Source organism: Oryzias latipes, chromosome 15 (assembly GCF_002234675.1).
Source record: "Oryzias latipes chromosome 15, ASM223467v1".
NCBI classification, from domain to species: Eukaryota; Metazoa; Chordata; class Actinopteri; order Beloniformes; family Adrianichthyidae; genus Oryzias; species Oryzias latipes.
Window position 1 is genome coordinate 26,519,861 of NC_019873.2, and position 13,820 is coordinate 26,533,680.

A 13,820-nucleotide genomic window follows, 5' to 3' on the forward strand; every position below is an offset into this window, starting at 1 on the left:
AACTAAGCATAGCAAAAATTCTATGAATTCCCCTAAAAGTGTCAGATTAAGGAAAAATTGTAGAACAGGTTAGGAAAATATGGAGTCATGCAGATTAATCTCCTGAAAAGTATCTGGAAGAGCGAAGAAATTTCAGTCTTTTATAAGTCTGAGGACAGTTTTTGAGTCTGACTCGCTGATTGATCTAGAATAGTTTGTATTCTGCTCTTTTTCCCTCTTACAGAGGACCTTTCAGAGTAAAAGCACAACACGCATGGATCTGACCAAATCTGCTTTGCTACCATCAGAACGCCAGTTTTCTAGGGAACCAGCAACTGGGACTACTTTTCTGTTTTTTCCAACACTTTTCTCATTTTTTTCCATTTATTTTCATTTATGTATTTGTTCCTTTCATAAAAGGAAAAAACACTGAACACTGAAACAAGAAAAAGAAAGAGAAAAATCACAGTTTTCACTGCAAACTATTTGATCGTCGCAAAGATTTACAACCTTTTTTTGTGACATTTAAGAGATTTTAGCAGCTTTGAAGTTGTTTAAACTTCTCTTTGCTCTACATCTTGACAAGATTTTCATGAAATCAGCCCAGTCCAGATTTTTTTTGCCTCATTAAGATCTAGGATCTAGAAAAAAGGGAAATAATTAATAAAATGAGTCCAAATACTTTTATTTAACAATGAAAAAAACTTGATTACTTCATTTATTAAATGTTCATAAAACATCTAAATCCATTTTAATACCTAATAAAATGAAGAAGCAACATTAATTAGTTCAGAACCAAAGATATAGATTCATGTTCTTAGATTAACTGCTAATTCAGGATTTTATGACGATTTATTTAGATGGGGAACTTGAACTACAATTCTTTTTTTATGTTTTTTTTATTTTAGTCATTTCCACTTATCACACAAATTTTTCTGTCACTACAATTAGGTTCATCAAAACTCAAAATATACAACTAGCAAGAAAACACTTATTGTTGTGCTGTAAAACATTTAATTTGAAGTTAATCTAATTGACTTAAAATTCTGAACTAATTTTAGCTTATTGTGAATGCTTTTGTGGAACTCCTTGTTTCTAGACTTTGACATCTTATTAATGATGCATACGTTTACGACTTCTTATGATTAGTGTCTTTTTCCACGTCTAGGCTGCCTTTTTTTGCAGTTTTTACAATGAATCTCCATCTGTCAAAACAACCGTTTTCAGGAGTTGTCACAGCAAATTCTGATGAGTAATTGTGGTTCTGGTCGGAGCCGCTCCGTCAAATCCTTTTTTTTTTTAAAAAACTTTATAATTCAAAACAAATAGAACAAATATGTATGACAAGAACAATAGTCATAACAATGAGAATGCCAGGGCGTGGTACCTGTATTTCAAAATAAATAGTACAAAAACAGATTACTATGCATTGAAAACGTTCAAAGACAGACAGTTTTCATAAATACGTATGGCTTTTTTGTTCGAGCTAATGTAAGTAGTGTGCAAATAAGATTATAATTCTTTAATTATTACAGGGAAAAATAGTTGTGATGAAGCAAATTTTGATTTATGAATATGAAACTTACTAAATATTATAATTAGATGAATTCCCAATTTTATGTTTGATTTTATTTTATTTCGCGTAGGCCAAATATGATATATTCAAATTTCATCTGAAACTGTGAATCTAATTTGTGATTTATAAACGTGCACATTCGTGGGACGAAAAACAGTTTACAGAAACTGGGCCAGCCTGTGAGCCGTCAGGTATTCTGCACACCTGCAGAGTTGAAAGGCAGAGGTGTGAGGGCCGCATCTCCTGGCGGCATAAAACAACCGCACAACTGCGACACCGGGGAGTCCAGCCATGTCAGCCCACTGACATGCGGTTCGTTAACTCTCCCCTCATCGCCCCTCCAGTTCTTCATCACATTCTGCCCTCTCAGGCTCCCATGTCACTTTACGCCTGAATGTCAAAGTAAACTAGACTTCCCATTCATTAAGTCTAAACAGCACATCCCCCTGACCTCATTCACAGAGTTCATCCACGCAATCAGGACTTCCTCTTCCCTTTTTGATTTCCGTTTCAACTCTTCGTCTTTCTCTGTTCTTCCTCTGCTTCTCGACCACTCCAACCATAATTTCTGCCTTTCCTTCCTCTACTACAGGACTAAGCCTCTGTGTGGATGTACTGATGCGTGGACTGGGTCCAGGCCATCTGAGCCTTTTCTTTCAGAAAACACCTCAGCTCGACATGAAGCAGAAGCACAAGGCGTTCGGTGTTTATAAAGCTGATCTCTGAAAGCTGCAACAGGAGAACATTAAAGGTCTGTTGGTAAAAGACAAACACGGGTGACATTATAGAGAGTTTGTTTTATTCATTTATTCTAATTAAGTGTTAATTGCATGGAGCTAAAATCGTGCTGACAGCATGCAGGTCTCCTCCTGTGTGGATCTCGACTTTGCAGAGCTGACGGTTTTGGATGCAGTCCCGGAAAAAGCTGCAGGGCACAGAGATGGATGCAGAGCCCCCAAACACAAATAGAGAAGAAAGCGACTGCTGGGTTTATTGCACATATATGGGATTCCTTTAGGCTGGCGTCTGCAGACACAGTCATCAAACTTCTGCACTTTGAGCAAAACAATCTCTTTCTTCCTGTTTTATTTGCCGTCTTCACAGCCGACCGATGAGGAGAAACAAAACGCTGCTCTCAAAATTAAATTCTGCACAACTGAGGAACCCAATATAAAAATAATTAAGTGGGGGCTAAATGAATAGAAGCCAATAATACAGAAAAAAAATATGTATGTATGTCTGTCCGTCTGGGCGATGGCACGTGAACTCCACACGTTCATGTTTTCTTTTTCTTTAATTGTGGCTGTGTTTGTTTACTGTAAATATGCTCAGTTCTGCATAGAATGCGTTTTTGTTTTAGCCCCTCATGTTTCATGGAGAGTAGCTTAAGTTTACGCAAACATTCATTCTTCTATCTTTTTGGTATTTTCATTTTGTTAGAAGGGGGGAAAAAAAGATTTCTAAGGACCAGACAGCTGATCAGCTGGTTACTGATTTTGTGTCAAAAGGAATAAAAGACCCCTTGACACCAACCCAGAGTCGTCTTCGTTCAACACCAGAACCCAAGTGTAACGGGAAACGCGACCCAGTTACACCTGTACAGAAAAACCAAAGAGCCACCATTGCAGTGAGGACATTTGTCATGTTTATGGTATATATAACCCCCCCCCCAGCAGTCACTGAAATCACTGGTGAGCACAAAAAGGTTTTTAGTTTCAAAATTTTAGGTTTAAACTATGACAAGAGTTATAACACATGATTGTGATTCACTTACAATAAATCCTATTTCTTTAGACATTTTTTACATTGTTTTAACGTTGATTATACAGTATAGTAAACTGTATAGTTATACAGTTCTATTTTATCTATGTACATTTGATCTCAAAACAAAACAGTCTGATCCAAATTTTTGGGATATTTTCTGTAAACAACTACAAAATGTACTACTTGAGTTTCTTTGGACAGTGTCTGGTTCATTATAGAGTTAATGTGTTAAATATTGATAAAATATCTGTTAAAAAAAAGAGAAGAAGATGGGGTTTATTAAAAAGATAGATTTCAAGCAGTGCCGCAAAGAAACGGTTTAAAGATTATTAAAAAGGGCAAAAAAGGCTCTGGTTAAGGTGATAACAGAGGCCCGCACGTTATGAGCACTTATAGTTCAATATAGCAAGATTACGTTGATCATTTTTAGACTTCAATTATTTTTTTGATTAGTAAACCCAAAAGGCCCTGAACTCTAAGGGTCAGTCATCTGATGTGAAAAAACATTCTGAGCCAAACATTCTAATATTGCTTAAACTCTACTAAAAATAAAAACCCAAAAGAGGTTTTATTGGCCCTGCAACACACAGGCGACCTGTCCGGGTTAGAACCCTGCCTAGCTTGTATAGGCTCCAGCAGCCTGGTGACCCTAAAAAGGATTAGGTGGAAGATGCATGAATGGAAAATGTTTTATTGATCAGTTATTTCACATCAGGAACAGTGAGAAAAACACCACCTTTTCTAAAGTGATTCACAGAAGAGTCACAGGAAATTCTCTGAGGAGAATCTAGTGTCTACTGTCATTCACGGTTTAACGTTAGGAAGATGTGTAATATTACTGCGTCTCTTCCGAAAACACAAATGCAAAAAAAAGATGTGCCACATAAGAATCGTTCAGGTAAAAAAAAAGGAGTTTGCGACCTCAACAACACAACAGCAGCTTTGAAATATCAAAGCTGCTTCTTATCCATCTGCTGCCAAACACCTAAAATCCTCAGAAAGCTTTAATCATTGCACACGCCTAAGATGAGCAGGACGTTTGAAAAGAGCAGACGGGTAAAAGCTAATTAGGAGAAGAGCTAGTTAAAACCAAAACTTTGCATAAAAACTAACAGACTTTGTCCAGAAAGGTGCGACAAACACGTGTGTGTGTGTGTGTGTGTGTGGGTGTGTGTGTGTGTGTGTGTGTGTGTGCGACTTTCCTGTCTTTAGTCAAGATCGTGATAAACCGATCTACCGACACGCCATGCTCTTCATGAAAAACCTCCAGATCTTTTCTGCTTATTCGTCCAGAAATGAATTCAGAATTTAAAGAGGGCCTATCTCAATTCTTGAAGGTTTTTTTAATGCAACATATTAGCCCGGCACAACAAATTGCTAATTTACCGTTATCATAACATCAATACGCACGTCGCAAAAGACGGCGAAAAGTGCAATGAATGGAAACTTTAAATGTGCTAAAACAATTTTATGGCAGCTTGAAGTATTTAACGAATCAAATAAATCCCTTTATGCATCTGACCAATCGGATGGACCCATTTTATGTTAGATGTTTGCCTCCTATGTAGACAAGGGTTATTTGGAGTATAATTTAATTTATGGTGACTCTTATTTAAATCAAACTGCTGCAGTGAAATGGAAATTATGTACTTGGTTGATTTACTATTTGACCGCTAATACCGCAAAATGCGAATTTTCCTCGTATGGTGGAGCCCTACAACGTATGTAGCTTTGTTGTTATACATTGGGAACTGGTGGCGAGCCATGCATTTGGTGCCTTCAGAGACGTCCCTCTGCCTACTATCTGTATTAGCACTCCTCACAAGATTAACAATACATCGGTGGAGTCAAAACGCACATCACAGTGGTGGAACAGATTCTGAATGAGCAACTATAAATGTGCACTTTCTGAAGATCAACTTGCTGCAATTCCAAACATCCCTGAGGGAAAATTCATAAATGTCTCTGCTGTCCTGCTAAGAGGAACAACGCAATGTCTTATGAAGAGGCTGAAGAAGTGTGATGGACATGAAAGTCATTTGGTTTACTCCACATTGATATTTTATACAAGGCAGCAGTGGATGCAGTTTATTTTTGCCAGACAGCAGCAAAACTGTCATGTAGTATTAACCTGTTAACCTGAAGCTGTTGCTGTTTCAACACATATTGAAGCACTTTTTATGTAGTTTTATGTATTATTTATTATTTTAGCAGTACATTTTTTACATTATTTTAAAAAGATGAATGCTGCACTGACCAGAAGGCACTTTTAATTTCATTGTATGACAATGACAATAAAGATCTATCTATCTATCTATCGACTGCTATTTATTGCCTTATTTAATCCGTTATTTATACTGTACTTTTACTTCCACCTTGTATTATTTTTATTCTTACTCATTGCTACTTTGTTTTTCGTACTTTCCAACTGCTATTTTTTCTTGTTTTTGGCTGCTGTGACAACCCAATTTCCCCCCGGGGATCAATAAAGTCCTATCCTTTCCTATACTATCTATCTATCTATCTATCTATCTATCTATCTATCTATCTATCTATCTATCTATCTATCTATCTATCTATCTATCTATCTATCTATCTATCTATCTATCTATCTATCTATCTATATCCAGGATGAAATCTCCACCTCTGAACAGGAACTATCTTATGGAATCAATTTAAGACATATTTAGCTGAGCAGAAAGTTTTGGTCTACAACATAATAACTTTCTGGGGGGAAAAAAGCCAAAAGGTTTAAATAAAGGTAAATGGGATTTTGATAATCTTCTGCTTCAAATAGACAGTTAAACTGCATGAAAACACAACATTTCATATCCCATCGTGATAACAGTGTTAGGCTCATAACACGCCACCGGCCACACTTACCCCAACAGGAGCAATTATAATAAATGCATGCAAAAAAAAAAAAAAACCTGCTCTGCTGCTGAAATAGAAGCTCTTTCTCACAATCGGGGAAAGAAAAACACCCCCCAAATAACCAGACTGTGACCCAGAAGGCTCAGTGGTTTCCAACAGAAAAAAAACGTTGAGAAACTTTCTCAATGAGGTGACAGAACTAGAAGAGAGGCACTTCCTGTGCTGAAAGCAGCACCGCACGTGTGACGTAAAAGTCAGCAGCAGCTTTCGTGGTTTTCTTCTAAAACAATTGAACTGATCCAAACGTTTCCGGCCGTGAACATTTGCAGATCATCAAAAGGGTCTTGCTGTCCTGGACGAGAAGTTGAGGCCGGTCGCCTCCGATAGTTTACATCTCCCAAGCTTTTGGCCATAAAAGGAGAGAAAGGGCTTGAAATGCACTGAGAGGAACAACAGACTTCTTATTTTTTCTGGTTGAAAGTCAGAGGACGCCTGTTAGCCCCCCCACCCGGAAAAAAAACTCAGTCAGTCAGTTATTCAAATGTTGTGGTGCAACATTGTCCTGACACTCCTTATATTAAGCCTGCCATTGTTTGCAACAAGGTGCAAACTATTCACAACAGAGATGCAAGACGGCGCTCAGCCGTCTGAGCCACACCCACCTCCAGAACGTGGACCAAAGGTGAGAACCCCACCCCCATCCATTGATAAGAAGGGGGTGGTGGTAAAATGAGAGGTATTTTACTGATTTGGGGCTATTATGGTAAAGATTTATCATCTATAACTGTAATTCTCCGCTCAGACCGCAGGCGTTCTCACTTCAGACCTGTACATATGGGGAGGCATAAGCCGCATCGACTCGAACCCAGAACTTGATTCCTCCTCGAGTCGGTTAAATATTTGACAACTCCAGCAGACGGGTCGAGAGGTTCATTGGCAGATGGTGCCGCTGAGAGCGTCTCCGCGAGCGTGACAGCATACACGGCCGTGACCTATCGGGCCTCCGGGGAGCCTGCAGCTTCACCGAAAGATGCCGAGGAGGAGGGAGCGCGAAAGAGGAAGTGCTGCCTGAGCCAGAGGAGTGTCTGGCAGACCGTGTAGATGTGGGAGGGAAAGAGAATACGGGAGGAGAACACTCATAACCTTCAATGAGGTTTTAATTTGTTTTTATGCTGCTGTATTTCTTTCTTTCAATGCTTTCAGGGCAGGACTATCGTCAGGTTTACAGCAGAGGCGAATCAGAGACATTCCCTGCTGAGCCTCCCGTGTCTCCTCCCTCTTCCTCCCTCTGAACAAAGACTTCACTCTGGAGAAAGGCGGGGGAGACTCCCTAGGACCAGTTTCCCCATCGGTTGTTTAACTGTCAAGAAGCAGGCCTTGAACCTTCAGCAGACACTTTCTTTAAGCTTTCCTCTCTGACCGCAGGAAAGGTAAACACTCTTGAAAAGCTGTTACCCAGCTGGGTATGGTCTAATGCGGCGTGTCCAAAGCCAGGATGGCCAGCACTCAAGAGAACAGATACCCTGTTCTCGTTATACCAGCTGGCGCAGGTTTGTGGGTGGACCATTTCCCGGAGAGACAAAAATGCCCCCGTAACCTTGAGCCGATTTTTTTTAACTCAACGTCCAAGTTTTATTGGATTACAGCCGCTCACAGGAATACTAAATGCAAAGAGGACGCTCTGACGGAGTCATAGAGGAATAGCTGTAAGCAGGGTTTGTTGGGGCAACACGGCTCTGAGGCCTTCAAAAAAAAAGAAAACTTTTCAAGAGAATAGCACTAATGTTCAGCTAAAGCCTTGCCAGGAACAGCAGAGTTTCACATGGGTGTTAATTTAAGCACAAAGCATCATGATAAACAAAAAATGATTTAAGACGTAAATCTAAAAGATGCTGAATATATACTGCAGATAAATTGAGCAAAAGCTCCCAAACAACCACTTTTTTGGGTCAAAATAGTTTTATAAGGAAAACAAATCTGGCTGAATAGAAAACACGTGACAGCAAAAATAAGAAATGATCAGAAAGCTTCAACCCGGAGCAGAAAAGCATTCACCAACAAACCAAAACAATATAATTTATTTTCAGACGAGACAAGTCAGAAACGTGCTTCAAATTAAAGACGATGCTTTAACCTGAAAGTGCAGATCATAAAGAAAAGACAAGAGCGAGATGGGAAACTGTTGCAGTGGGTGGGGTTACTGACAGGCTTTCTACCGCTAGCTTACAGCCCCACACACCCCCAACCAAACACAAAAGGCGAGCGGTATCGAAGCTTTCCAGCTCAGACGAGGAACACCAAGAGTGGATCCGCCCAGCGCAATTTCTACGTCACAAATTCAAACCGCATTTTTTCCGCTGCTCCTGATTCACAACGATTTGAATAAAGGAAAACTCAGGAACGCAACTTTCTTTATTTATGTCCTCCAACATAAGAAAAACACTATTTTCATCAGAAAGAGTCTTTAACGCATCAGAAACTTGTGATAGAAAACAATCAGCTCATGTGCCTGGGGAGGGTTTGCTCTTCTAAACACATTTAATCAAGGATTTCTTCATCAAAGTGGTTCAGTGCAGCAACAACCTTTAAAGGCTCCCCCCAAAATAACAGGGCTAACTGGAAATCACCAGTTGAATGACCCCCACCCCCCACCCCCACCACACACACAGAAACATCAGAAACATGATACGCCTACATCTCAATTCCATTCAAATCGTTGATGGATTTTATTCTCTCAGCACCTCAAAGAGAACGATGGAACCATGATGGGTTCTGGAACGGGAGCTTTCTGAAGGATCCAACGTTCTGCTGGTCCACAACCATCCGTAACACAATCTCTAAAACCTCATGGAAATACAGGGATTTTCTCCACTGACCATTCAGAAATGATTTCAGACATGAAGCAATGAACAGGTCAAACAAGTCAGACAGCCAGAGCTCGCCGCTGTCAGGTGCTGCTCACAGACGCAGAACTGAAATATGGATTTCCTCGCGATGTCGTAAAGCGGCACAGGAATCAATGAAAGGACATTCCGGTGGGTTTCATTTTGAGGGTTTCTCAGGACGCGCACGCAGAACCACTGACCTGTGGAGACAGGGCAGTGATGGGCTGGTTGAAGAGTGTGGAGTGGCCAGCCGACCGTAGGCCATGGGCTCTCCTGACGCTCTGACGGCTGAAGGGAGCGGGCAGGAACTCCTGCTGAAGAAAAAACACAAAATGTATCAGGTCTGTTTCATTTTTTTTAGAAGAATCTGCAAAAGTAAACCTTTTAGATTTCCTTGGCAACAGAGGTTTTTTGTTAACTGTACCGACATTCCTAATATGTTTGTATCGTGTGACGTTGTTTTTCTCGGCTTGGGCTAACAATTCACGTTTTAATATTGGGGGATAACAGACTCTTCCAAAGGTGAAAGGTCAACAACAAAGTGGACTTAACCTGCTGACACGTGTGTGAAATCTTGTGAAGATCACTTCTTCTGCTATATTGCTACATCTTTTGAAATTATTTACCATCAGTACATTTTACTAGACAAAAAACTAAAGAAGTAAAGAGTGAATGATTCAAAATTACACTGATTTAATACAATTAAAGTCAAAACGCACTTTTGTTCACTTATCTAGCGTAGAAATAATGTACTCTAGTTCCTCCATAAATAAATAAAATTGCAAAACTGTTTAAAGATGGTCAATTTTCTTAAACATTTTGAAGAACTTAAAGACCCCACTCCAATAAAATTGATGCTTTTAACTTTTTCTGGTGGCATTTTTCTGATGATGGAGGATGTATTTGAATAAAAGTAAGCTAAGTATTTTTTTGTTCAAACCTTAGAGAATTAAAATTTCAAAAAACGTGATGCAAAAGAACCAAATGCAAAATTAGAGTAACCAACATTTACATGGAGGCTTCTTTAGTGTGATAAAATGTCTTAAATGGATTCATCAAATAAATCAATTATTTAACAGTTTGATGTCAGATTTCAGTGTTGATTAAAAGACCAAAGAACTGCTGCCGTGTCTTGTAATCAGTGAGATATTTTACCTATTTCTAGAGTATTTTTGGAATTAGAAGAACCGTTTTTAAGTTTTGTCTGAGCATTACTGCAAAAACAAAGTTTGAGTTTTGGTCTCTAATACCTGGTGAGATGCACTGCATCCATTTCTGCATCTCAAATGAACTACTGTCCAGAATCCACATAAAAAAAAGCAGTTTTCCCTGATCTATTCCTCATATTACTTCAAACACAGAGGCTGTAGTTCGAGACCAAAACAGCTACAATTTAAAAAGAGTCCATCACCATGAAATGACTTTCCAAGCAGCTCTAAAACTAATGCAGTGAAACATTAAACCGGTGCTCAGAGCAGAAACCGGCTTTTATTTTTTAACCATTCTGTTGTTTAAGTGTCAATCTGAGCTAAAATACTGTGCAGATTTATATAATATGACATAAAGAAAATAGATAAATTAAGTGTGTGTTAAATTTCAGATGCGTGGTTTTCCATTAAAGTTAGGTTGCCGTAAAGCACCTGCAGGCGTTGGGCGGCGGCGGTGATGGCACCGCTTTTAGTATTACGGCTGCAAAACAAGCAGAACTAATCGTCGGAGTCAAAGCGGAGGATGGACAATGAAGCCGACTCGCCATTGTTCATAACTGCATTTGACTCAAATCAGTCCATTAAGTTGCCAAGAGGGGCAATTTCAGCAGCTGACCACCTGGTACGGAGATGAAGTGGCGACACCTCAGCCGAGTATGATATCACAGGAGGTTCAGAGACACGTCCTCCACATTAAGATAGGCAATGGACCGTGGTACTGAGACAGCGTGCCGTGGCGGGATTATTGGCTCGTCCTTATCTGTGACAGGCCAGGCGTGCAGCACCAACTCACAGGAAGGGTCTCGAGGGTCTGCTGCCTTTCCACAAACCGACAGGAGAGTCTCTCCTGATCTGTCGAGTTTCCCGCTCTGAAAACGTCTTATTGTCTGCAGCTTGTTGGTTCTGTTCAAAAACAATTGGTTTGGGCTTGATTGAGAAAAAAAATCTACTTTCATACTTTTCTATGCCCGGTAAAAGTGATTTTTTTTTTTATTTACAGAAAAAAAGCAGTTAAAAGACATTTAATCCCTGCATTGCGAAAGATTTAATCCTTCTTTATTTCGTTTAAAATTATTTTATCTTCTCTTTGCTCCACACCTTTTCTCAAAATCAGCACAAAACCTTTGGTCTCATTAGGAGCGAAGATCTAGAAAATAAAGGAATTTTATTATTAAAATGATTCCAAATCCTTTTCCTACAAACTCTTGACATTTTTATTTAAGACTCAAAAAAACTCCAATTTCAGTTCAATTTTTGGTTCAATTTTAATGAAGTTCAATAAAAGTTAAACTGGCATTTATTGTCGTTATTTTGGAAACAAAAATTTAGATTTATGTTCTAAGAAGAAGTGCTCGTTTTAGATTTGATTAGGATTTTGTAAGAGGGATGACTAAGATGTGGGGCTAAGATTCTCATTTTGTTTGCATTTTGTTCCAAAATGAGTCATTTCCACTTATTACACTAGTTTGATGTCACTGTAATCCAAATAAACTACAATAAGGTTCATAAAATAAATAAATAAATAAAAACCAGTTGCTTAGATCAGTGTTTTTCAACCTTTTTTGAGCCACAGCACACTTTAACCTTGACAAAAATCCCGCGCGGCACACCAGCATCCAAAAATTTAAAAAACTAAAAAAATGGAGAAACTCATAGTCTGTTTTGATCTACAGCTCTTCCACAATCTCACGTGCATTTTTGTGATAATTGTGGCAGAAAAAGCTGGAAGCTGCAGCTGTTTTTTCTAAGAGATGTAATAAATGTAATAAAAGTTCAGTTAGAAGATTTTAAAACTGTTTGATGTGAGTTCGTTGTGCTTTCAAGATGTTTAACAACGAAGACTCATTGTGCGCTGAGACGCTGTCACTTTAATCCAATGCATCATGGGAGATGTAGTGCAAACAGCCACCGAACGCAGACAGACTCTCTTCTCTGAGCTTCATTGTTTTGTTCACTTGTTCCACGGTCTTTAACCGGATCCCGCGGAAAGCTACACTGCTAAAGACGAGCTTTAGCTGGTATTTTTGTTGGAACTAAGCAATTTTATGAGCAGAATCAGAACAAGGAAGTGAAAACTTTAAGCACTTCTGATTGGTCAGACTGATGACATGTGATTAACTCTCCAAGAATGATTGGCGGAGACAGTTAAAGGGGCGGGACTTTTCCGCAAACAGCTTTAGTTGCAGTTAAATCGCGGTACCGTCATTCTTATCAAAATGTATTTAATAGAATCAAATGAACAGAAAGAAAAAAGTATTTTACGATCTTTCATATTCCGCAGTACTCAATGTTTTATCAGGGCCTGTTTGGATGACCACAGAGCTGATCTCCTGGAGATGGAAAATGTTTTTGGATCAGTTAATGAGGGCAATTTCCCACGGCACACCTGACCATCTCCCACGGCACACTAGTGTGCCGTGGGAGATGGTCAACACTGGTTGAAAAACACTGGCTTAGAACTAGCAGAAAAATCCTTATTATTGAACTGTTTGACATTCGATTTAAAGTAATTCTCCCTAAAATTTGGCTTTTAATGATTTTTTTCCCCTTTTTGAATGTTTGTGTGGATCTCATTATCTTGTTAAGTAAAAGCTACTCGCTGCATGTTTCTAGTGATTTTCTTCTTAAGGTTAGCATTCTTGTCCTATTGTTAGGCTACCTCTTTTTGCAATATGGCGTCCTGTGGATGAGTATATTTCTCCACAGGCGGTGTCTTTGGTAAACGGTGGTGGCGACTTCTCAACACCATCAGGCTTGCAGCACAGAGTGCACAAAGCAGTGGGCGGCTCGGTCTATTGCTGCTGATTAGATCGCCACCGACAACAGCTGTTCTCTCTAGATACTCCCAAACAAAGAGAGTCCACCCATGGGGTTTGTGCAAAAGGCCCATCCAATGCACCCCAACTGGTTAAAATCCTCCTTTAGTCCTCCAGAAAACCAGAAAAAGATGGCAAAGAAGTGACAGGAAAGATTTGTTTTTAGTGCTGCTAAAACAGAAATTCCCATTGCTTTGATTGTTATAAAAAATGTCAAAGATCCGCTCTGATGAAAACTGTATTTTTAACACGTTCTTGTGGCATTTTTCTCACGATGGAGGACACATATAAGGCCAACACTGCATTTCTGAGTATTTCTTTATTCAAGTTGTTGTGAATCAGGAACAGATGAAAAAATGCTGTCGGGTCGGGATTGGTGAATTTCTAATGAACTCTTGCCGCTCTGCAGAAACTATGTCTTATTGGCTAAAACAGCATAATCACAATTTAAAGACCACTGGTTTGAAAATAGATTTAAAAAATGATTGGAGTGTGTCTTTTTTGGTTACATCACGGTAAAAAACCAAGCCCTTACCTCTGTTTTTTTTTTTTTAAGTACTCCATCCACCTGCCTTTCACAGTTTCTCCATATTTTCAGGGTCGCTGTGGTGTGAAGCCCATCCCAGCTGTCATGTCCACAGAAGCTGAGCTGCTCGCCAGCGGATTTCTGAGACAAAGAATCATTCACGCTCACCTAGCTGCTGTTTAATTAACCCTG

The 13,820-nt window shown here is 39.3% G+C and overlaps 1 protein-coding gene across 2 annotated transcripts in view; it reads right to left on the reverse strand.

Annotated features, from left to right (window-relative positions):
- The window catches only part of mcu (mitochondrial calcium uniporter), a 61,533-nt gene that overhangs the window by 21,267 nt on the left and 26,446 nt on the right, over nt 1-13,820 (reverse strand). Inside the window, exon 2 of one of the 2 annotated variants that reach the window (XM_011484664.3) lies at nt 9,279-9,389. In XM_011484664.3, coding sequence (XP_011482966.1) covers nt 9,279-9,389 — 111 coding nt within the window. Of the gene's footprint in view, nt 1-9,278; nt 9,393-13,820 lie in introns of both variants that reach the window. The other variant, XM_004077455.4, reaches the window with a different exon arrangement.